Source organism: Pelodiscus sinensis, chromosome 3 (assembly GCF_049634645.1).
Source record: "Pelodiscus sinensis isolate JC-2024 chromosome 3, ASM4963464v1, whole genome shotgun sequence".
Taxonomy (NCBI): domain Eukaryota; kingdom Metazoa; phylum Chordata; order Testudines; family Trionychidae; genus Pelodiscus; species Pelodiscus sinensis.
The window spans coordinates 181147533-181173458 of NC_134713.1; the positions used below are offsets into that span (position 1 = coordinate 181147533).

Below are 25926 nucleotides of genomic sequence, written 5' to 3' on the forward strand. Positions count from 1 at the left end.
AGTTAACCTGTTTGCTGCTCTCTTTGTCCGTCCGTCTCCTTTTTGGCCTCTCGTGACCTGCAAAGAAATCCTTCATTCACTCCACACTCACACTTTTGACCCTTCCCCAAAATGCCCTGCGATATTTGCGATAGTGTTAGCAACATTCAATACTGACCTGCCTTCCCAAGGGGACCCTTTGATGGAGAAGGCCATTGGGGTGTGACAGTGGCTCCCCACTCAGCTTGCTGGTTTTTGTGAATTCCACTGTAGGTGCCCCATTCTCCCAGGCACGGTATTGGGAGCATGAGCACTTCACTGAGGGCCAAGGATCCCATTGGGTAATAGAGTTCCTTAAAAGTTAAATATCGCAAGGCTGAATGGTGCAGCACCTAAATCCTTTTGTGGTTTAACCCTTCTTTGTATAGTGTTGTCCACTGAAGTATGGCAAACTATTTCAGATGGGTAGGTTCTTCCATCAGGTGCTCGGAAAATCATCTAAGTTCTTCTGCATAAAAACCACCCCATCCTGCTCTGCTTTGCACTATCCTACAAACTATGCAGGGTGGGGAAAACTTGGTTTAGGGTGACATAGACTGGCACTTTCTGACAATATCTAGGCTAGATTCTGCTGGGGTAGAACATATAATATATCTGTTAGCAGCATACAATTCTTTAGTGGAAGAAGTTGAGATGGCAGAAAATGACCACAGACTGCCTCCCACTAGGGTGGTGGATAGATCAGTGATTAGATGGCAGGGTGTTGGATGGCTTAAAAAATACAATCAGAGAATGATATAGATGTTAGCAATCTAGTCCTCTCTCCTCAGCCAGATCCTCAGCCCTTTGTCAAACTAATTTGCGTTGCTCAGGCAACTCATAGCAGCTGGACAGCTGCCCTTGGCATTTTGAGGATGGGCTAAATAATTATTTAGAATTTTGGACCTGAGTACTCAATTATGTTGAAGGCAATTAAGTGTCATTTGTATAAAACTGATGTAAGTAGAGAAAAACCAGGCCTTTCTTTTTCTTGGCGTAGATAAAGATAAGGCAAAGATGAAGTACATTTGAGATTGTGCTAGATTTGTTTTGCAGGTTCATCCCACCAATAGATTCCATTCTCTTCATACCACTTGGTTTGGGTAAGGATGTGTGCAGGGTTGCCAATGGGGTGGGAGCGAACAGCTCACTGATTCAAATGGATCTGGGGCTCCTAGCCACCACCGCTGCTACTGCAGCAGCAGTGGCTGGAGTCCTGGTCCCTTTAAATTGCCACTGGAGTACCACTCTGCATACTCCATGCAGCTCTGAGGGCAGAGTTGGGGGAGGGTGGACACACCCATGCTTGCAGATGAACAAAATTATTTCTTGCAGTAGAAATATTATTCTAGTTCCTTTAGCAAAGCATAGGTCTTAGCACAATATGGGTGTGTCTAGACTACAGGGTTTTATCGACAATAGTGGACTTTTGTTGACAAAACTATACCTGCATCCACACTGCCTTTGAGTTATGTCGACATAACGTCGACAAAACCCAGCAGTTTTTTCGACGCATGTAAACCTCATTCTATGAGGAATAACGCCTTTTATCGACAGAGTTCTGTCGATAGAAGGCATTATTGCATCTACACTGTCGTTTGTGTCCACACTCTTACGTCGACAAAGAGGCTTGCTTTGTCGACAGAACTGGATGTAGTCTAGACGCTCTTTGTCGACAGAAGCTTTGTCGACAGTATCTGTTGACAAAACTTCTGTCGACAAAACCCTGTAGTCTAGACGTACCCTATGAGAGAAACTGAAACCACTTGGCAACTTTCAGGATCTGAGCCACTGGCCAGATGTTCAGCTTGTTGTAGCCAGCCTTGGTCCATTGATTTCCACAACTAGTGTGGTGTTACACTGATTTATACCAGCAAGTATCTGTGTCTAAAATATTCTCAGAATACAAGTCAAGCCTCTCAGGATCAAAATGGCACCTGGATATCACAGTTTCTACAGACTAAGTATCATGTAAGCACTGCAGGAGTCTCCGAGTTTTCAGATCTTGTCCCTATTGCATCTATTTGAAAGGAAATGCTGATTTAAATGTATTCCTCTTGTGTAAGACAGACAGACAGGCACGCAGCTAAGCATGCTCACCTGTAAACTAAAGACTACAGCTTTGTCCCCAATACTTATTTCTCCATATAATTCATGTAATTAATCAACTTCATCCAGAGGTGCAGATTGCTCACCACTTTAATAAATACCTAATACTATTCTTTTACACTTCAAGGCTATATCTGCACAACAGCATCTGTGTGACTATTCTACAAGCCTTTATTTTGAAATAATGTCAAGCTGGAGGACTTCTTACTCTGACTCACGGTAACCCTTATTTCATGAGGAGTAAGGGAAGTCAAAGGAACAGTGTTCTTCCTTCAACTTCCCGCTGTGTAGACAGCGCCAAAAGCCAAATTAAGCTATTTTGACTTCAGCTATGCAATCGACATAGTTGAAGTTGCGTAGTTTAATTCGACTTCAGCCCTGCTGTGTAAACATACCTCAAGTGTCCATGAATAGTAAGTTAATGAGAGTAAAATGAGGAGGGCATTCATAGAAGAGTTAGGATTACCAACTTTGATTGGATGAATTCCTGGAGGTATCATCACATGACATTTGCATTAATTAAGATTTATCTTTAATTCCTAGAGGCTCCAGGACAATCCTGGAGGGCTGGCAAACCTAATCAGAGCAGGTCTAAACTTAGGATGGTGCTGCAGGGAATAGACATAAGAACATAAGAATGGCCATACTGGGTCAGACCAAAGGTCCTTCTAGCCCAGTATCCTGTCTGCCAACAGTGGCCAACACCAGGTGCCCCAGAGAGGGTGGACCGAAGACAATGATTAAGCAATTTGTCTCCTGCCATCTCTCTCCAGCCTCTGACAAACAGAGGCCAAGGACACCATTTTATCCCCTGGCTAATAGCACTAAATGGACCCAACCTCCATGACTCGATCTCACTTCTCTTTAAACTCTGTTATAGTCCTAGCCTTCACAGCCTCCTCTGGCAAGGAGTTCCACAGGTTGACTACACGCTGTGTGAAGAAGAACTTTCTTTTATTAGTTTTAAACCTGCTCCCCATTAATTTCATTTAGTGTCCTCTAGTTCTTCTACTTAGGGAACTAATAAATAACTTTTCTTTATCGGCCCTCTCCACACCACTCATGATTTTATAGACCTCTATCATATCCCCCCTCAGTCTCCTCTTTTCTAAACTTAAAAGTCCCAGTCTCTTTAGCCTCTCTTCATATGGGACCTGTTCCCAACCCCTGATCATTTTAGTTGCCCTCCCCTCTCCCACCCTCTCTCTTCCCCTCTCCCACCTCCTTTTCCCAGTCTCCCCCAGTTTTGTTCAATAAAGAGAGTTTCTGTATTTGAACACGTGTCCTTTATTTTGTACATCAGGAAGGGGGCTAGGGAGGGGTAAGTGGAAGGAGGTGAGGGAGGAATGGGGTACGAGCCCCCGATGGGGAGGACTGGGGTGGCTTGCGGGCTGCTCAGGGTGGAAGCTCTCCTGCAGCCCCCCGATTGACCTCCCTCCCTGGATGCCAGCCTGCGGCAAGTGCAGCTGGGCTGATGACCAAGTGCTGTGATGTGCCGAGTATGGGCACTCAGGGCACTCCAAGCCAGGACTGCTTTGCTGTCCCTCATCGAGTTAGACAAGCGAGCAGGGAACCCCTGAGAGCTGTCTGTCCGGGGTGCGGGTCGGGTCCCTTTAAGCACAGCCCTCGGCTAGCCTGAGACTGCAGCTCCACGCTTTAAGTCCTAATCTGATGCCCTGCCGGCACTGCTTCCGGCCATCCTTAACCTCGGTTCAGGGTCCACTCAATGTGGACATGCTAGTTTGAATTAGCAAAACGCTAATTCAAACTAGTTTTTAAGTCTAGATGCACTAGTAAGAATTAGCTTAGTTCGAATTAACTAATTCGAATTAAGTTAGTTCGAATTAGTGCTGTAGTGTTGACATACCCTCAGAGTTATTTGAAGAGTTTAACAAACATGCAGACAAGGGGGATCCAGTAGATATAGTATACTTAGATTTTCAGAAAGCCTTTGACAAGGTCCCTCACCAAAGGCTCTTGTGTAAATTACATGGCCATGGGATAAGATGGAAGGTCCTTTCTTGGATTGAGAACTGGTTAAAAGACAGGAAACAAAGGGTAGGAATAAATGGTAAATTTTCAGAATGGAGAGGGTTAACTAGTGGTATCCCCCAAGGGTCAGTCCTGGGAGAAATCCTTTTCAACTTATACATAAATGATCTGGATAAAGGGGTAAGGAGTGAGGTGGTAAAGTTTGCGTATGATACCAAACTGTTTAGGATAGCCAAGACAGAAGCAAACTGGGAGGGACTCCAAAAAGATCTCACCAAACTGAGTGATTGGGCAACAAAATGGCAAATGAAATTTAATGTGGATAAGTGTAAAGTAATGCACATCGGGAAAAATAACCCCAACTATACGTACAGTATGATGGGGGCTAATCTGTCTATGACAAATCAGGAAAGGGATCTTGGAGTTATTGCAGACAGTTCTCTGAAAACTTCCACACAATGTGCAGCGGTGGTCAAAAAGGCAAATAGGATGCTAGGAATTATTAGGAAAGGGATAGAAAATAAGACCCAGAATATCTTACTGCCCCTGTATAAAACTATGGTACGCCCACATCTTGAATACTGTGTACAGATGTGGTCTCCTCAACTCAAAAAAGTTATTTTGGCCTTGGAAAGGGTTCAGAAAAGTGCAACTAAAACGATTAGGGGTTTGGAACGGGTCCCTTATGAGGAGAGGTTAAAGCGACTGGGACTTTTCAGTTTAGAAAAGAGGAGACTAAGGGGGGATATGATAGAGGTCTATAAAATCATGAGTGGTGTGGAGAGGGCCGATAAAGAAATGTTATTTATTAGTTCCCATAATAGAAGAACTAGAGGACACCAAATGAAATTAATGCGTAGCAGGTTTAAAACTAATAAAAGAAAGTTCTTCTTCACACAGCATGTAGTCAACCTGTGGAACTCCTTGCCAGAGGAGACTGTGAAGGCTAGGACTATAACAGAGTTTAAAGAGAAGCTAGATAATTTCATGGAGGTTAGGTCCATAAAAGGCTAGTAGCCAGGGGATAGAATTTGTGTCCCTGGCCTCTGTTTGTCAGAGGCTGGAGAGGGATGGCAGGAGACAAATCGCTTGATCATTGTCTTCGGTCCACCCTCTCTGGGGCACCTGGTGCTGGCCACTGTCGGCAGACAGGATCTGGGCTAGATGGACCTTTGGTCTGACCCAGTACGGCCGTTCTTATGTTCTTATGTTAAGCAGCAGCGTGGAGGGTGAGATGGGCAGGTGGGAGCCAGTATGTGCAAAGACCTGCCTGCCCTCCTATGCTGCCTCCTACAGAGGTGGGGAGGGCAGGAAGGATCTGGGTCTCCATAAGCACCAGCTCCACAGAACCACTTGTTTCCCCCCTGTCCTATCAGAGGCAGCAGAGTGGGGGAGGGACAGAGGAGGCTGCCTCAGAGAAGCCTCTGCCTGCGGCGGCCCCGGGCTCACTATGGACAGAGGCTGCTCTGCCACAGCAGCCCCTCTCTGTGGAGGGTCCATGGAGCAGCCTCTGTCTATGTGGAGCTCAGTCCCCTGCAGACATGGCCTGTTGCCATCCCATGCTGCTGTCTCTGTATCAGAGGCAACAGCACAGGGCGGCAGGTAGGAGACGGTCTGTGTGGGGAGCTGGTTTTTAAAGCACCTCCCATTGTGGGCTGACTTCCACTTGCCACCCCACACTGCTGCCTCTGATAGAGAGGCAGCAGCATGGGGTGGCAAGGAACTCCCCGGGAGTGGGGCCGGAGTGCACTGGCTGCTGGGCGCACCCCTGGGACTATCGAATAGTCATGTAACTGCTAAAATTTGATGTGTTTACACAACTACTTAGTTACACGCTATCTAATATCCCTAGAAAGATTTTGATTTTCAGGAAAATTTTTCTTTTTCTTTTGGGAAAATTAAAATAACGTATTTTATTTTGGGTTAGTTTGATCTGAATCAGAATATTTTGGTTTTTTAACTGATCCCCAATTTTTTTGTTTGCTAGGATTTGTATAATCAAGTTAAAAATGGAGCTGTATTTACCCATGGGATACTGCCTTTACGAGATTTATAGTTTCAGCCCCAATTCACTTCTGTGGGCTAGAGGACTCCATCTTCCAAAATACGTAACAAGAAGTCCAGTGGCACCATAAAGACAAATACATTTATTAGGGCATAAGCTTTCGTGGCTACCCCTCTGAAAGCTGTCATCTACCTGCAATTTTTTCTGTGTTACATCATAGGAGTGACAATACCGTTGCATTATGGGAAATTATGGTCCAGCCAAGGAACCTAGCTGATAGTTAGGAGACCATAGAAGCCTCAGCTACATCTTCCATGAAATACAGTTCAACAGGCTGCAATAAAATGTTTCCATTTCAGGAATGTTTCCTTTTAATAAAAAAAATTGAAACAAAATGTTTCAGCATTTCCAAATTGAAGCTTTTCAGAATTTGCATTGAACAGAAAATGTTGACAATTCAACTTTTTAACCTGCTTCAGCATGAAAAACAGTTACAGTCGGCTCTAGCCTTTTGGATAATATATTTCAGATGCTGGCCTCATAAGGAGTCTTTCAAGCCTGCTGAGAAGTTTGGTGAGGAAAATTCAATTCTCGAAATCAAAAGTAATTTGAACGGACAACAAAACATGGGGTAAAGGCAGTAAGGGATGGATTGTAAACAAGCCCTATGTGAATATGCAACCTTGTAGAAGGTTACGTAGTGACTTCCTGCTTTCCAGGGCTAGTCACAATCAGAGTCTGAGCAAAAGAACTGCTTCTGGTTAATGTCCTTAGCCACCACATAAAGGGCTTGGTTAGGTGAGACCATGGTTCCTCCCCACTCAGCATAAGCCAGTAGAACTGTCCAGCTATGGTGAGGATCCTAGCCCTGTTGTGTAGCACTTGTGCCGAACTATTCCACAGCTGGTATAGAGGGAATGGTTTCTGAATCAACAAGCTGCTCTAGTCTCCTCTTGATTAAGAAACGTGAGAGCCAGAAACCTTTATATGCTATTCTGTGTGATTGTTCCTTGGTACATGACAACACATTGATCCTGAGAGCGGTGAGAGAAAGAGTTCTTGGGCTTTACTTCCTGTCATTAATTGCAAATCTGATATGAGCTTATATCATTCACTGCCCCTGTGAGCAACGTGTGATTTGTGGAATACATTGCAACGAGTGTCAGTATACAAACTGAACAGGCTCTTGATAAGAACATAAACCTCTGAAAAATGTTCCATGAGTAGCTCTTGTGTGTGATTACCTGCTCCAGAGGGGTCTCAGCTCCACTTCCTAGAATTTTGTGTGTTGATGTTTCCATTTGTTTAATAGGCTTCTGTACAAAAGATACCATTAAAACATTTTTATAATTGAAAATAATTTATAAACAAGAACATTGAAGGTCGTGAGAAGACATGTGCCAAATATTAGACATGCTACTAAATGTGCTGTTAAAAGCGAGCTAAATCACAGAATCACAGAACACTAGAACTGGAAGGGACCTTGAGAGGTCATCGAGTCCAGTCCCCTGCCTTCACAACAGGACCAAGAATTGTCTAGACCATCCCTGAAATGTATCTGTCTAAACTACTCTTGAATAGCTCCAGTGAGATTCCACAACCCCCTTAGGCAATTTATTCCAGTGTTTACCCATCCTGACAGTGAGTAAGTTTTTCATGATGTCCAATGTAAACCTCCCTTGCTGCAGTTTAAGATCTAGTATAGACTAGAGTATACACAGTGTGACTTCTTAGGATCTTTTAAATCCTTGAAAAAAAAATCAATCTAGGTAATAGCTTGTATATACTTTCTGATTTACCCTTGGAATTTTGGAATTGGATTACAATACCATTTATTAAATGGCCTTACATCTTCTTCCCTCTTTGTACAATTTAAGTAGGAACTCTGCTTGAATTGCCTGTAGACTTGTTCCTTCTATTTCAATCTATAAAGCTTTTAGAGTGGTAACTATCTTAACCAGTTGCCTGCCTTCAGTCTGTTCACTGCGTTTCAGATCTATATCTTTCTCTATAGCAGACTGTGAGGGGGTTCGCACTCACCACCGTATCCCCCTGCCGTCTGTCTTCCGGAATTGGCTCCCTTGGCAGGTGGGGTGCCTTCTCTGGGGTGGTGTCTCCCCTCTTTACTCCCGGCTGCGGCGTCCTCTTCGCCACACTGCCCTCCGGCAGTGCCCAAGTCTGTCTCTGAGCCCCCCTTCCGGGGGTTGATGTTCCTCCAGCGGGCCTTCCTTCAAGCCCTGCAGTCTGGGGATTTGCGGGCCAGAGCTCCCCTAGCCCTGCCTGGCCTCCCCAGCCCTGCCCTAGCTCCAGGGAGCCTCCTCCTCCCTCAGCAGCCAGGTTCTCACTGCTTCCCCTCCACAGCAGCAGCCCATTCTCTATTATGGCGCCCAGCTGGGCCCTAATGGGCTAGTACAGCCTCAGCTGGGCTAAACTCCCCGGCCCTGGTTCAGGCCGGGGTCTGCCCTTAAAGGGCCAGTGCAGGGCAAGCGCCCTGTCACACACCCTCCCCCTTAAGTATCTCTCCCGGGGGGGGGGGGGGAAGAGGAGGGAAGCACCCTAACGCCCCAATGTACGCCTTAGCTGGGCCCGTAAGGTGTCCCTCTCTTCCCGCAGACTCTCCACTCTCAGGAGCAGCCTACTCCCCTCTTCCAGGGTCTGGACTCCCACTGTGGTCCTCTCGACCACAGCTGGAGTCTGGGTTCCCACCGAGGCCCTGCCTATCCCGAGGCGGGTTCCCCATTTTGCGCTAGGCCTTCGGGCCTCAGCCTTCCCCTTCCTAAAGGCTCTTATCTCCCCCACTCCCTCCTGGGGAGTCGCCTTACGCTGGCTCTCTTTCTGGGCCATCCGCCCCCCTCCCTGGGGGCAGTGCCTTTTAATATGGCCTTCTGCGTGGCAATAAAAGCACTGTTTGTGCCTCCCATGGGTCCTGGCCCTCCGCCAGGCCTTTTGTGGCTTAGCCCCTCCTCTCGGGCTAGCCGGTGCCCTGTAGGTCTCCCTGGTGCACTCCCTCTTTAGGTGCCCAGGTTCCCCACAGGCCCAACACCTTCGTAACCCCCCTGTTGCCTTCACAGGGGGGACTCTCCCACCATCCATCCTATCTGGGTGGGACCTCCTTTCCCTGACCCAGTAGCCGCACTCCCTCCTCCTGTGGCCCCGATGTCCGCAGGAGAAACAAGTTGGAAGTCCAGGCCCGGGCTCCCAGCCCTTGGCGCCTGTGTGTCCCTGGAGTCTGGGTGCCCACCCTTGCAGCGGCCTGACCAGCCTCTTCTGCTGCTCGGCAGGCTGGGCCACCCACGGCCTCCAATAAATGTCCATCTCGTTCTGTAATGTCCCGGGTCCAAACCAGCCCCCTGGGTCGCAGGGCAGCAGGCCCAATGTCCCGAGTTCACCAAAGTAGCCCCCTTGTATCAGGGGGGGACCGCACGGGCCCACATTCTCCACCACCTGTGAGGGGGTTCGCACTCACCACCGTATCCCCCTGCCGTCTGTCTTCCGGAATTGGCTCCCTTGGCAGGTGGGGTGCCTTCTCTGGGGTGGTGTCTCCCCTCTTTACTCCCGGCTGCGGCGTCCTCTTCGCCACACTGCCCTCCGGCAGTGCCCAAGTCTGTCTCTGAGCCCCCCTTCCGGGGGTTGATGTTCCTCCAGCGGGCCTTCCTTCAAGCCCTGCAGTCTGGGGATTTGCGGGCCAGAGCTCCCCTAGCCCTGCCTGGCCTCCCCAGCCCTGCCCTAGCTCCAGGGAGCCTCCTCCTCCCTCAGCAGCCAGGTTCTCACTGCTTCCCCTCCACAGCAGCAGCCCATTCTCTATTATGGCGCCCAGCTGGGCCCTAATGGGCTAGTACAGCCTCAGCTGGGCTAAACTCCCCGGCCCTGGTTCAGGCCGGGGTCTGCCCTTAAAGGGCCAGTGCAGGGCAAGCGCCCTGTCACAAGACCTGTAACGTTTCTCTCTCTCCATACTGAAACACACTGGCTTCCTTCTTCTGCAGATTTTTAATTTCTACCTTGTTTTTCTTGTGACCAGAGTTTCTCATGAAGCAGTTTTCAAATATTACCAGTAATACCTTAGAGAAACACTTTGCTAGAATCAGTCTTGTAACTGCCAGGTTTTTGAAGATGACCACATTTACCAACACTATATGGAATGCCAGAATGAGCTCTTCTGATTTAGGAGCTTCAGGGGGTAGCCGAGTTAGTCTGTTACAGAAAAAAACAACAAATGGTCTCTTAGCACTTTATAGACTAACAAAACATGTAGATGGTATCATGAGCTTTCATGGACACAGCCCAAACTCCGGTCATCTGAAGAAGTGGGCTGTGCCCACGAAAGCTCATGATACCATCTACATGTTTTGTTAGTCTATAAAGTGCTACCAGACCATTTGTTGTTTTCTTCTGATTTAAAGTGCATATCTAGAAACATATCCCAAAAGGCTTGCTTCAACTTTCGTATGGATAGAAATAGAGCCTAATCTATAGGGTTGCCAGATGGTTTAACTAAAAATATTGAACACCTTCCCTCCCACCTGGGAAAAATTCTAGTTGTTGAGCAAAAAAAAAAAAAAAAAAGCATGGCCTCTTTAAGCCTTTGAAGTGTTTTTGCTGGTGGCCATCTTGTTTTCCTGATTGAGACATGCAAAACCAGGTAAGTGTGGGGGCCGTGGATTGGGCCCAGTTGCTGAGTGTGTGTAGGGTTGCCAGGTGTCTGGTATTTTTGCCTCTGGCAGGGAGAAAATCAGAAAATATTGGACATTTTAGGTGTCTGGTATTTTCTGAATTTTTTTTTACCGGACAGGAGGCGAAAATACTGGACTGTCCGGGTCAATACTGGACACCTGGCAACCCTATTACTCTATCACCCATTGAAATCCAAAAACTATTTTTGCCTTTGGCATCAGTGTGATCTAGACCAATCCCTAAATGTGCTAGCAATAATAAATCCCTCAAGTTCCTCTATCCCATATTGTGGTTTTGATTAAACTTCAGTGAGACCCTATAAGCAAATTTGGTTTCCCCACATTCTGGCTACAAACCCATGTCATTCTGTTGCAGTTATGACTATGGTTATGTTCTTACTATATGCCTTTAATTTAGAGGGTTTCTAGTGCTTATGAGCACGGGGAATCTTAGCTACAGTTTGACATTTGACAAAAAAATCTGTACACTGAGCATGATGCAAAGCTCACTGAAATCAAAGAGAGTCTTTCTACTGATTTCAATGGACTTTATATCAGGCCTGTAGAGATTAGCTAATGCATATGAGAGACAACTGTCTTCTCTTCCCATTTCATCCCTCTATAGATGGTGCAATGATTGTCATTAAAACTCAGCTTTTATTGTTGGTTACCACTGTTCAGTGTTTAAAGACAGCACTGTTATTTCTTATTCTAATGTAAGAATATAATTAAGGATAATGGACCTGAATTTCCATTCTTCTACATCAGTTTGTATCCCTGTGTAACTCCATTGTCTTTCAAGAGATTACACTGATGAAAAGGTTTGTATTAGATGGGAGAACCAGGTACTGTTTCTTAAGATCTCTGATTCCACAGTGTAGCATCAGTTTATTTTTGTGTTGTTAGCCACTATTTACACCCTTAGCGTTTTTCAGTTAAAATGATTGAGATCTGTCCAGCTGCTTATAAAATACAGTATATAAATCAATGAATCTTATATGTCTGATCTTCCAGATGCAAATTCCCGCCCCCCTTTTACTCTAATGAAATCAGCAAAGAGCATTTTCTGTAATCAGAACTTTTGAAAGTGCTGCTTGCTCTGACAGTGCTGAACAATAAACCCTTTAATTTTCAAAGCAACATGCAGTGCTGTATAGCCTTCCAGTTCCCCTTTATTTAATGGTGGACTCTTGTGCACCACTTTGAAAATGAAAGGGTAGCTGGCTAAGCACACTAATAGTTAGCCGCTTTTGTATTTTAGCTTTCTTTTTCCCATCTGTAAATAGAACCTGGCTAGGTAATTAGCTGTTCAAGTCCTATTAACAATGGGAATAGTACTTCTGATTTCCTACATATCACAGCGAAAATTACATAGCCATGACAGTAGCAAGTTAAGTTGTCAGGTAGCCTTTATTTAGTAGCAATTGAAGTATTCAGTTTACCCACTTCTCATTTGGAGGATATGGAGTGTAGTTTAAGTTAATTTACCCACTTTTTTTTTAACCGTGTCACCACTACCTTTATTAAAAAGCCCAATTTTGATACTTTCTCATTCCCAAAGTATTGTGGGTGTGTTTTCATAAAAAGATGATGTCTGCCCAACATTCTCATGCTTTTGCTTAATCTTAAGAAAGATTTGTGAGTGGGACGGTTTGAAGGTAATTAGATAAGACATTTAAAAAATTATTTAAGCAGTTACAATAGAATGTTACCATACTACTTCATATATTACTTTTTCAAGATCAGGTTAATATTCAAAGAATGTGGATAGTCTGGTTTGCCATCAGGGGAGCCCATCTCCTCATAGTATGTTAGAAATGGTAACCAGATTTCTAAACAACTTAAAGACTTCTTTTTGGCTCTTCTGTTGTGTACAACTTGTCGTGAAAGCTTTTCTGTGACAAGAACAGCCCATATTTTTGAATACAACTATCCCATAAGAGGAGGGGGGTCCCATTTGTTCTATAAGGTGCAATGCAGAGTCTGGCTGTAACAGTAGAAATGAAATGTCACCCTGTTTAAAATGCAGCTCCTTTACTGCAGCATTAAAATAAGGAGGCCAGGGGATTTCTATGAAGGCGACATTTTGTCATAAGATGAATCTCTTTAATAATGTCCTTGATTTAAGGAATTTGAAAAATGGTAGGTTTTCTCTTTCTGAAATGTCTTCCCATATTTTCTATTGTAAACATACACAGTAGATATCTCGATCCTGAAACTCCAAATGTCTTTTGTTAATTGTAACTCATTTTGGTGTTGTTCAGCTTCAATATTTGAACATCCAGAAATTCCATGAAGTTGCCTTAGGATTCAAACACTTCTAATCTTGCAGTATTTATAAACTCTGAAAACCAAACGGATTCAGTAAAAGTAGATTACAAAGCTGGCAAGCTATGCATAGGTAGTTTATAAACTGCAAACACTCTACCTCTGATCCAAGGTTATAATCACTATTGATGCCTCTCTGCCATCTTGGAAACTTTGTAGGCTTGCCAATTTCAAAACATGTAGATGGTATCATGAGCTTCCATGGGCACAACCAACTTCTTCAGATGAATGGAATCATTAAAGGTCCAGTTCCAAAATAAATAGAGGATGGGTGGGGGGGGGGGGGGGGGGGGGGGAAGGAAGTCAATTAGAGTGTTCATATTACATGAAGCTGATCAAGAAGGTACAAATTATTCTTAAGTACCCATTGTTTTTTTTTTAAGCCATTAGGATGGGGAAGGTAGAGTGCTAGCCAAGTAATGTCTTTATTCATACCTTTGTGATGGGTCTCAAACTTGTAAATGAAGTTAAGTTCCAAGGCTTCTCTGTGTATTACTAAACGGTGGCGAGGGGAAAGGGTCAAATGCTGTCCAGGAATGTTTGGGCAGAGACCATATCACCATGTACAAGCACCTGTCCCCATTCTCTCTCCTCTCTGCTGACTTTTGGCACCCGTCCCCATACTTTAGAGACCACCCTCAGTCAGAGCATGCTGAGCATAGTTTTGCTGTCCCCACTCACACAACAAGGACAACAACCTTTCATCACCCCTGCAGTCAAAATCAAAATGAGTCGCAGTCTGACACCAGCCAAAAGTGATCATTTGAGCAAAACAACTCCAGCTCCGCAATTTGCGTAGCTTTTTTGGATAGTTTTTTTCGGAAGAGGCTTTTCTGAAATGTGGCCTTTCTACACTGGGCCAAATTTCAGAAAAGCCTCCTTTTTTGGAAGAGCCCTTCTTCCTCATGGGAGGAGGAAGACAGGGCTTCCGAAAGAGCGTGCCTCCTCTTTTGCAAAAAAAAAGTGGAAGAGCAGACACGTTCCCTGGATGTGACGGAGTTTTTCATGTAGATATAGCCTGTATATGAGGAGAAGTCTCATCAGACTCTGCTTACATCTACAGATGTCTATTCAAAGCACAACAGGTGGCAAGCCAGAGTCCTACTCCAATAGGGTAGTTCACGGTTCTATTTTATTTTAAACTGCTTGATTCTTAGTGTAGCTGTTTTAGTTGGAAGCTTTGTGAATTGTTGCTTTGTGTTCTAAAATCATAGTTGCACCTTGTACTGTATTATCTGTCAGTGCTATGCTTTGAGAACAGGCAGTATGTGGTGTGTCAACTTCACCCTGGGAGGAGAAGTAGAACTCCTGAGGCAACTTTGAACAGCTGGATCAGCAGTAGAGAAGAGTCAGTAGGCTTGTGATCTGGGGTGCTAACCAAGGGCTGGCATATCCCATCTTTTTCAAATGCCTTTTCAATCTATTATAATCTGGTTATTTTCAAATAGAGAGAAGGATTGGGTAAAATAGTGCTGCTCTTTCAGTATTAAAAATCTGGTTTTATCTAATTGAGTAGACACAGGGCATTTTTATATTGCTGGAAGCAAACTATTTTATTCACAGGATAGCCATCTTTGAAGGTGACTTGTCACATTATTGATGTGTTCTGGCTGTCAGCAGTGTCTGAAAACCCAGACTCTGCTGTGCCAGCAGTATTTCATCACAATCACATTTCAGGACAAACTAAATCACTTGTATGTGTAAAGCTGCCGAAAACTGCAAATCATTAGGGTTTTGTTTGGATCCTAGCCTGCTGGAGATGAATATGTAGAAATTACATGAACTGTGATGGGAATTTTGTAAACAACTACTTACAGGAGTAAATGGATGACATTTTATACTCTGGGATATACAGGTGGTCAGACTAGAAAAATCTAATGAGTCCCTTCTTGCCTTAAAATCTACACAACTAGCTGCCCAACACCATAAGGAACATAATAGTGAGTGAATAGATTTTTTTTCTCCTGTGCAAGCAGGAATTCATCTGTCCCCTCTGGCTTTCTGCAGTCGGTACAGGGAATATCTTTTCTTTCTAAACGTAGTGTTAGTAAATGGAAGATCTTAGATAGAACTAAAGAGCAAAGCCCTCATTTAATCCACAGAATGGTACAGTATGAACCATGAAAGATTGGCACCTTCCTGCCTGGATGCCTGGCTATTCATCTGGGGAGGGGTACATTTCTAAAGAGGAGAAGGCACTTCACTCCTCAGACCAACCCAGTCCTAGATCTTATTAATGAAGATTGCTAATGAGGGTGCCAACTAACATCAATCATTGCTATGCTTATAAGAAGCACCTGGGATCTTTTTCAGGAGAAAAGGCAATACGCCGTGTTTATTGAGAATACTGTAGAAAAGCAGTTATCATGTGCTTCATAAAGACAAGCCCTCCCTCTCACCCCCCCGCCCCCCCCCCCCCCCGCCACACACACATACAGGTCCTGCAGAGGGTGTATAGTTACCAGTCCGTCGTGTCTCAAGTCACTCTTACTGGCCAGGCAAGGCTGACCGAGTGAGGAGTCGGGGTTCCCTTGAGACTCCTCTGAGGTTTGATTTGCAGGACAGAACCCAGAGTCCTCATGGCAAGAGGTCCCCACTTTATACATCCCAATTTCCATTTGAGTCTGTGGGTATTGCAGTGTCATGCTGCCATCATCTATCCTTAGGGGTGTTCATCTGTGTTTTCCAGACTTATCCTTTGATGGTGAATGTCAGGTTTCCATCATTGTGTCTCACTCTTGGGAGTCTCTTCCTGTCTCCAGGATTCTGTCAATGCTCCCAATACAATTCAGTCTCAGACACAATGGCTGTTTCCATGACACTGCAATGCCCACAGACTCAAATGGAAATTGGGATGTATAAAGTAGGGACCTCTTGCCATGAGGACTCTGGGTTCTGTGGATTAAATGAGGACTTTGCTCTTTAGTTCTATCTAATATCTTCCATTTACTAACACTACGTTTAGAAAGAAAAGATATTCCCTGTACCGACTGCAGAAAGCCAGAGGGGACAGATGAATTCCTGCTTGCACAGGAGAAAAAAAATCTATTCACTCACTATTATGCTCCTTATGGTGTTGGGCACCTAGTTGTGTAGATTTTAAAGCAAGAAGGGACTCATTAGATTTTTCTAGTCTGACCACCTGTATAAACCAGAGTATAAAATGTTATCCATTTACTCCTGTAAGTAGTTGTTTACAAAATTCCCGTCACAGTTCATGTAATTTCTACAGTTCATGTAAAACAGGACTATGTAGCACTTTAAAGACTAACAAGATGGTTTATTAGCTGTCACCTAATAAACCATCTTGTTAGTCTTTAAAGTGCTACATAGTCCTGTTTTTTGGTTTGAGCTACACCAGAGTAACACGACTACATTTCTATCACTATCCTACAGTACATGGCACTGAGAAATTTTCATGTCAGAACTGTTTGTAGCAAGAACCCTGTTGTATTTTTTTTGGTCAGTCTTGAACCAAACACAAGCCAAATACTTCAGCTGGGAAATAAAAGACTTCTCCATATCAACATTTGGTGCCATTGTTTGTGTGTTTTTCAGTGAGGCATTTTGCCTTAAGCAAAGAACACACTGTTTGCTTTTCCATTGCATGGAGAATTTATCCTCTGAACTTAAGATCTTATGCACAACAACTGAATTAAAATTTCCATGGTACAGTTTTAAATGGTATTCACAAGCAATTTGTCAAAGATGTTACACACCATCATTTAGGTTTAATGTTTCTTTGTCTTTGGGTCAGTATAGGAGCCAAGAGAGCAAAATGGTTACAGGACCAGTTCCATGAGGGATTACACTCATTCAAGGCCACAAAGAACTGAACACAAATATTACAAATCTTTATACACTATAACCTCTGTATTCTGGGATTTCCTTTTTTGGGGACACCCACGGTAGGGACCCTGATATGTGGAGGTGGAAAGGGTTCTCCATGCAGCCAATGTCTCTTCCTCCAGCTGGGGGAACGGCAATGGAGCAATGTGCCCTGCCACAGGCTTTCTCTGCCATTTCCATAAGGATGGGAGATGCAGAGCACCGGGTAAGCCCCCATTTCTTCCCTGGCCCGGCAAAATCTTGAATTGGACAAACCCTGTTTCCCAGGGTTGCCGGATTAAAGAGGCTCATAGATTTTAAAGATCAAAAAACTGTGGGCCAAATCATCCTTATTCTAAGTCCATGGATGAATTTAGGCTACAAATAGGGAGAAAGTTTTAATGTTTGCCTCCTGGACTGTCATATAAATGTAGAAAAAATTCTTGACTCAAATAGAAAAACATAGATACTTAGCAAATGCTCTTGAGAGGCTCATACAACCACAAGCAAAATTAGGAAGAGTTCATTATTATTTGAGGTACAAAATCATTGCTCAGCAACTTATGAGACAATTGGTTTAGCATTTCCCATATGGTAAAGAAGAACTGTTACACAATAGAAGGGTTGGCCCCACACATTTCAAGAAAATACAGAGCTACTGTATGAAAAATGCCAGTCAAAGCTTTTATTTATTTTCTTATTTTTATTTCTGGGTCAAAACCCTATCTTTGTGTCACAGAATATGTGCAGTATATGCGCTTTTGTGTGTCTTATTGCTTGAAAGTATGTTACTATCTGATCAAGTGCTGCTTGCCAGCATCGTATTAGAGTAAGGGTTGCTGGATATCAGAAACCAAGTTTGAGATGGCCTTTAAAATACAGGACGAATGGTCTCTCTGTGCAATAACAATGGGTACATTTTGAGCCTACTGTTTAGAATAACATCAAGTTGGTCTCATCAAATATTTTTCTGCCCAAACAGTTTTTGATTAAATGAACTTTAAGAAATCAGTGCTTTCTCTGGTTTTTAATCAAAAAACCGCTCTCCCCAAAATGGAAGTTCTCAATGCTTGGATGAAAACTGAAGTGCTTAGAGTACTTAGCTGAAAGTGCAGTATTTCAGTTTGGGCCTCTCTGGGCCCAGCACCCAGCCAGACTACATCTTCAAGCCAGGGTCCCCCATGACCCTCCCCTGCATTGCCTCCCCTCACCGAGAAGGGAGACTGCAGTGCAACATGAAGATGCAGCTTGACCAGAGATCTTGGCCTATAGAGGATAGTGAGAGCATAAGGCCATAACTATAGGGTCGCCAGATGGTTGAAACAAAAATACCGACCCCCCCCCCCCCCAAAAAAAAACAGGAAAAAAATTCTGTTGAAGAGGAAAAAAGGGGGCTGGGGTGGGAGACCAAAGTTGTTAAGCAAAGAAAAAAAAATTAACATAAAACAGCATATCCCCTATAATAATGAGTGCAGGGATAGGAACAGGGAAAAGTTGAGCACTTAGACCCAGGGGAAGCATTGCTTCCCCTTAGGTATTTTGGCCGGCAGCCATTATGTGCCGGCAGCCTTGGGGAACCAGGTAAGCATGGGGGCTAGAGTCAGGGGGCTGGGCGTGTTGGGGGCTAAGGAGGGCTACGGGGAGTTCGGGGGGGGGGGAGGAGGGAGGCAGGCACTGAGTGTTTGTAGGGTTGCCAGGTGCCCGGCATTTTCGCCTCCTGGCCGGGGAAAAATTCAGGAAATACCAGACATCTCAGGTGTCCAATAGTCTCTGAATTTTTTTACCGGACAGGAGCTGAAAATGCTGGACTGTCTTGGTGAATACCGGACACCTGGCAACCCTACAATAACTATAGCTTCTATAAGGAACTGAAGCAGCATATGTTTTTGACAAAGTATTTTGATTTTTCATCAAAAAGTCAAAATACTCCCTGGAAATAAATCCAATTTTCTGTCCAGCTCGAAAATAAAGCACTTCGCTTTGTTGTTTTTTTTCTTAAGGGCTGCAGAGAGCTTGCTGTTTTCAAGAAGGGGACTAAAGGAAAGCAAGAGGGGAATAAATAATTGAATCTTCATTTGTTTTCTTAGTCTTCCTAAATCTGCCTTTTGTGGACTATTTTGTTTCTTAAAAAATACTCTGCTTCTGTGAATGCAATGCTCTAGCGGGTAACCCAAAATTAAGTAGGTCAAAGGGAGGGAATTTTGAAAGGCACTGTCTGTTTGTTTTTTGTTTTTTTTTAAAGGATTTTGTTTTGAAACTGATGCTTTGTTTGATTAAATATACAAGAGAGCTAAAGTCAGTAAGGTGGATTAGATTGTTTTCTGAAGCAATTTGCCCTTGTCTACTTAGACTGTACCGTGATATATGTATACATCTTGAAGGTCCTTTCATCCCTTCTTTCTTTGGGCAAACTGTCTGATAATCAACACCAAGAGCAGTTGATGAGTGTACAGAGGGTGTCTGAATGTCTAATTCCTTCCTGACAAATTAGCTACAAGTAATTTCCTTTTGGGTTTAGCAGGTGGGGCATGGATTGAAACTCATGCCAAGATCTGAATTGCAGTTTTTACTAAAGTGAGAATTTTGTGGGAAAAGGTCAGAAATTCTGCACCAAATAAGGAACTGACCAACAGCCCAGTACTTATTACACTGTGTTTTGAGTATGACCATCCTCACATTACTGGTTAGAAGAATGAGATGTGAATTAAAATTATGTCATCAGTTTGCCCCAAATCCATGCCATGTGTAATCCATGGCAATAACATTCAAAGTGTTAAATCCTGATTCATGTGCATTTCTCTCTAGAGGGTATAGAGATGTCCTTACCCATATGCAGAATATGCAGCTGTAGGGCACCTGAAAATGTGAGGCACCACTGGGTCTTAATGTCCACCGCTTCTTAACCCTGTTCCAACACTTTACTTCCTGTGGAGAGGATCTAATTAACTTAAAAGTGAAAAAGCCTGTCCTAGCTATTAGCAGAACACTTAACCCATTCACAGGGTAATGAAGCCATTTAACAAGCATTTGCCAACCCAAAGCACAGACCCTCCATTTCTGAATTTACTTTGTTAGTCTACGGACCTGAGTTTAAAATTTGTTTTAAACCCATTTCATTAGTGAATTTCTAAAAGTTATAAGATCACCTCTCTAAAAAAATCACTCCACCCCCCAGCTGCCATCAGATATAGGGACACCAGTTTAATAGTATTGTGCAGCCATCAATCCTAAGGACGGCCCTGGGAAACAAACCTAGAAATTGGCACAGAGTGTACTTTTATCTCTGAATTCAATTATCCATAGACAAGCAGGATTTTCATTCTCACTTTACCATGCCCACATAGCTTTCCAGTTGGTCTGATTATAAGTGGACACAGTATGTGCTAATAAAGGACTTTATCTTCTTCTGTTGACTTATTTCTCTGAGGTGTATTATACAAGGCTGCTAAATAGGTAGGGGTCAATGGCCAAGTTCCCACTAACTTCAACAGAGCCAAGATTTCCTCCTGATCTTTTAAGATTGGGCATTTGAGCTGAGTGACAAACAGTTGCTTTTTGGCATTCACTACATTTTCTCTGTTATGTGGGATGCGTCTGCACAGCACACTTATTTCGAAATAACTGACGTTATTTCAAAATAACAATGCGAGTGTCTACACAGCAATTCCATTTCTTTGAAATAATTTCGAAATAACAGACAGTTTCTTCCGACTTCTGTAAACCTCATTCCACGAGGTATAACGCCTTTTTCCAAAATAGCTGTTTCGGAATGACAGCAGTGTGGATGCTCCACCACTCCTATTTTGAAATAGCTCCTCTATAGGGCCATTCAAAGTAATCACTCCCCAGTGCCTCCTGGGGCTCTAAATCAAGGTAACGTGTCCACAATAGGGAAGCCTCTGACTAATTTTGAGGCTTCCATATAGTGTAGATGCACTATTTTGAAATAAGCCATTTTGGAAAAAAAAATCCAAAATAGCTTATTTCAAAATAAGTGTGCTTTATAGACGTACCCATGGATACTTCACCTACATACTATTTGATTCTCAAGGTCTGGCTTTTGGTGCAGAATTGGTGGCTGTAGCCCCTGAAGTTCTCACAGTTACGGAAAGTGTCAGGTTTTAACCTGAATCTACCTCCCCTCCTGAAGAAGAACTCCACTCCTGGACATTCCCTGGTGCTGCCACTGACTTGCTACATAACCTTCGTCATATTACTTTGCCTCTCAGTGGCTCTGTTTGTCCCTTTGTCTGTCTTGCCTATTTAGATGTAAATTCTTCAGGTTGAGGTCTGTCTCTTACTATTTTTTTATACACTGCGTAGCACTCCCTCTCACGTGGTGTCTCTGGTCATTACTTTAATGCAAAGAATAATAATAATGCTTAACCGTGGTAATGCAGATTCTCAAGGCTCTGTACAAGGGGGGTGGTAAATTTTATTATTCCAATTTGGAGGGAGATGAGTCACAAAGAGGTTGCATGACTTGCCCATGGTAACCAGGGACCCAGAGACAGAGGAAGGAATAGCATTAAATGATAACCCACACAACTTGCATACTACTTTGAGGAAAGCTCATCTCAGACATTTAATGCAATAACTCTAATAATAAATGATATTTATATGTCACTTTCCATCAAAAACATGGTATGTTCAAATATAGGTAGAGTAGATACACATTTTGGGTCTGAGTGTCAGAAGTACAGAGCATTTGCAGCATCAACTGAAAATCAGGGCCATAATACATAGATAGGCACCTCTGTAAAGACACACATAGGAAACATTGAGTACAGTTTGGATTGGAGAATAGCAGCCAGACACAGAGCAAACTTCTACTTATGTGAAACATGCCAGGGAATCTTTATTGTCCACACAGGGGAGATACGACTTCACTTTCTAAAATTCTCATCCTCTCATAGTAAATTGCCTGGTACTCAGTTATTTACCCTGGAAGGATGAAGTGCTATGTTGACCCTGTTGAACTTGGATACAGTGATTGCTGGGAGTTTACAGACTTCAAATCTAGGAATTTGTCAGGCTTTGGTGTTGTTGCCAGAGTGCCTATTCCTATATCCCATTAACACTGATTTTGGTGAGGGGGGATATTTGGAGCAGCTTAGCTATTCGCACACAAGTCTCAATTATCCTGAACTGTATATTCATCAAATATCACAAAGAACACAAGCACATATTAATTAAGAATTAACATAATTCCATTCCTAGAGTATGGAGTTTATTAAAATGCAAACTCTATGAAGATGTATCAGGAAAAGCGTGCCTAACTATTTTTTAAAAGCTGAAACTTTAATCCGTTGTGTTGCTCATCTCTGGGCTTTGTCCTTCTATACAGCCATGGCATTTGACAACTTCTGTTGAATTGCCAATATTCCCTTGGAACGTCTACCCTTATACAAGCCTATCTCTGTTGCATGGACAGCAATAGAGGTGTGTTCTGCCCAGCAGACTAGGTATATTAGACTACACTCAAATGGATAAAATAGAACAAAAAGGGGAGTTTATTAACACTTTACAAGTTCCCTCTGTTTACAAGTTCATTCTGTTTTGCTTTGTTGGCCTCTTGTCATGCAGACTCATGGAAATATTTGTGTTTTCCAGAATGCCAAAGCCAGCTACGACTTCAGCAGTAACGATCCCTACCCATATCCCCGCTACACAGATGACTGGTTTAACAGGTAATAGAGCTCAGCCAGCTGTCACTTCAGGTATTAGGAAATCATAAGGCTCTGCTGATAGTTTCAGTGTCTGTCTCTCCACTAAATGATACGGTTTTCAGCACAGAAGCTGCTGTGTCGCTTTTGTCTGCAAATTAGATATGACTGTTTTTACATTGATTTTATTTTTATCTGGTGTGTTCTTCTGGGAATATCTTTTATCACTTGGCTCAGCTGAATTATGATATATAAAGGGTTTGCTACTCCTGAAGAATGACAGCATACATGATATGTGTGTGTAGGTGATAACTGTATATAATTTTGTCTGCTAAATGACAAAGTCATGATACCCAGGTCGGAGTTTATGCTTCATATCAATTTTTATTGTTCTCTTCCTCCACCATCATACCTCGCCCACATTTACACGGTTTTCATGTCATTTTAAAAGGAGCAGTATGGAGGCTGTGAATCAGTGAGGAAAGGAATTGGTGAAAAATTTGAAAATACATTTAAAGTTTCCATAAAGACTTGGAGTCACGTTTTGCCACAGTGTCCTAAGCCACACTTCCTAATCCTGGGCTACTGCAGCATCAAACATTTCAACTAGCACACTCCATCATATGTGTGTGTGTGCGTGTGTTGCAGTTATGTAAAAAATATCACTCTAGTGATAAGCTCTTCTTATATTACTTCTACATATGACACAAGTAGATGTTCATAATATTCCTGTCTCAGCATGGATTTTTAGACAGTTTTTGAGCATCACAGCTTCCCTGAACCCTACAGGTTAATAATGAATAATAACGAAATAATGAATAAAGATAATGAAAGCCCAGTCACACTGTAGCTTTTTCACAGTTCCTTTAACAAGGACACTCAAGGAAAACCTTCTGAGCTGCTGAAAGAAATTTATCCAGCAGGTGTGCAAGAAACATATTCCTGTCTTGTCCCTGCCTGAAGAGCTTTTGGAAAGGAGGTGTGAAACAGGCAAAAGATTTTCACAGTGGAGGGATATTTGGAAACCAGTCATTTTCCTGTGATAGATTTGTCTTTAAAAACATAAGCTAGGAAATATTGCAGCAAAAAGAATACATGGTCCCACACCTCTGTTGTACCAGCCTTTTCAACTTTAAAGGAGAGGGAAAGGAGATAGAGGCTGCATTTAAAAAAGAAATAAAATAATCCAATTGCCTCAAAGTATAGAGCCATATGAGCGTATGTGGCCTTTATAGTATTATGAGCCACCAGGATATTACAGAGTTAACTGGAATATATAAACATAGAGGGTAATACAATTTAGATGTAGAAAATATCCCATCCGCTAAAATATGATAAACTTTTATGCAGCATATATGGTTATTGTATTGGAGAGTGGAAAACCAGAATCCCCACTTCTCAGGTTTCTCGTAGCATGTATTTTCAGCATTAATTTGTTAATGATTGTAAAACACTCTGAAGATGAAAATATGATTGAAGCATAATGGGGTGGTTTTGAACCTGGGACCTTCAATGCCAAAGCACAGACCTGTCCCATTGGAGCATAAAGAAATCACTTTATTAGCTAACAGCAGTTGTGGGTTGCTATTTGTTCGAAACAGCACCATGACGCAATTATGCAAATGAAGCACGGGATATTTAAATCCCCGCTTCATTTGCATTTTCAGAATGTCTAATTTACACCCCTCTGCCGACAGAGGGCTGTAGTTTAGATACAGCCTAAAAGAGGAGGAGACACACCTGCATAACTGATAAGTGCTTTTGCAGCTGGTGTACTGTGACTGCTGCTTTACATGTGGATCCAAGTTTTCACATTGTTTCCCTGTGCTCCCTTGTGTTGCATCCACCTTCTGCCTCTTTCAATTGTGAGCTCTTCAGGGCAGGGGCAGTCAGTTTGCTGTGTGTTTGCAGAGCACCAGGGACAATGGGGCCCTGGCCAATAAAAGGCCTTTAGATGCTACCATCACACACAAAATAAATAATAAATAAAGTACTATTCCTATATATTGCTGAGGTGCTATGTAGCAGTATTATTACTAGACTACACTCCAATGCTATTTCTACTGTTCATCAAGACAGAGCCTGCTTGAAAGACTGGATTCTAAAAGAGCTGAATAACTTTACAGCTAAATGGAGCTCAATTATACATGCTACTCTGAGACGATAGATTGTTCAGATGTTAGAGGGAAAATCTGGTTTCTCCACACAGAGTACTGTGCACTTTGCTAGGTGCAGCAATGGAGTTTTGCTTGCTTCTGGAGCATTGGTGTTAACTGGGGCAGGAGGCAAGATACCAGCCTTGATTAACCAATAATCTGATCCAGCATGTTCCTATGCATGTGCAATACTGTATGGGCCGAGTGGGCAATCATGCTAATCAGGATCAGTGGTTTACATGGCCTCTCTCTTCATCCTTGCAGTCATGGAACCAGGTGTGCAGGGGAAGTGTCAGCTGCAGCAAACAATAACATCTGTGGAGTTGGCGTGGCATACAACTCGAAGGTGGCAGGTATGTTACCAATACAGTGAGAAAGCCCAGTTGAGTTCTTCTCACTCAGATTTTCCTTGGGTACGGCTCCCTCTGGATCACGGGAGCTGTGCCCAAATGATTTGGTCCAGACTTTGTACCTCTGTGTCAGAAGTTTTATGTGCCAAACATTTAACAAGAGGAGTATCCCCTACTTTTCCCCCACTCTCCGATACTGTTTATATATAGATAGGGTTGCCAGGTGTCCGGTATTCTACCGGAAAGTCCAGTTTTTGGGGCCTCTGTCTGGTAAAAATAAATCCAGAAAATACCGGACAGGTGCATCCGGTATTTCCTGGATTTCTGGCTGGGCACCGGACGGAAGCCTGGCAGGGGTGGGGGAAGTGGCTGGGAGGCAGGCAGGATCGGTGCTGGAAGCCCTGGCTGCGTCTGATGCCATGGGGAGGAGAAGAAGCCCTGTCCCTGCTCCTGAGTGCGTGGTGGAGCCGCAGCCAGACTCACTCGCGCTTCTGCGGACCGTGCCCAGGACTGACAGCACCCCGGGATCTGCATGTGCCCGGGTCAGTCCTGCCCCCCCTCCCACTTTCCCCAACCCTACCCGACCAGCTGTGCTGCCCCCGACCCCCTCCTGACCACCTCTGATTCCTGCCGGCCGGTTTTCCTCCCGATCTCCCCGGGCCAGCCACGCTGCCCCCGACCACCTCCCCTGCATCTCCTCTGGCCACCCACACTGCCCCGACCCCTCCCCCATCTCCCCAGACCAGCTGCACTGCCCCTGACCTCCCCACCCCCGGCATCTCCTCCAGCCAGCCACGCTGCCCC

At 43.7% G+C, this 25926-nt stretch overlaps 1 protein-coding gene across 2 annotated transcripts in view; it reads left to right on the top strand.

Annotated features, from left to right (window-relative positions):
• PCSK2 (proprotein convertase subtilisin/kexin type 2) overlaps nt 1-25926 on the top strand; it is a 195680-nt gene that overhangs the window by 120659 nt on the left and 49095 nt on the right. For both annotated transcript variants that reach the window (XM_075925556.1, XM_075925557.1), the window contains 2 exons: nt 22564-22640; nt 25037-25125. In XM_075925556.1, the coding sequence (XP_075781671.1) occupies nt 22564-22640; nt 25037-25125 (166 nt within the window). The remainder of the gene's footprint in view (nt 1-22563; nt 22641-25036; nt 25126-25926) is intronic.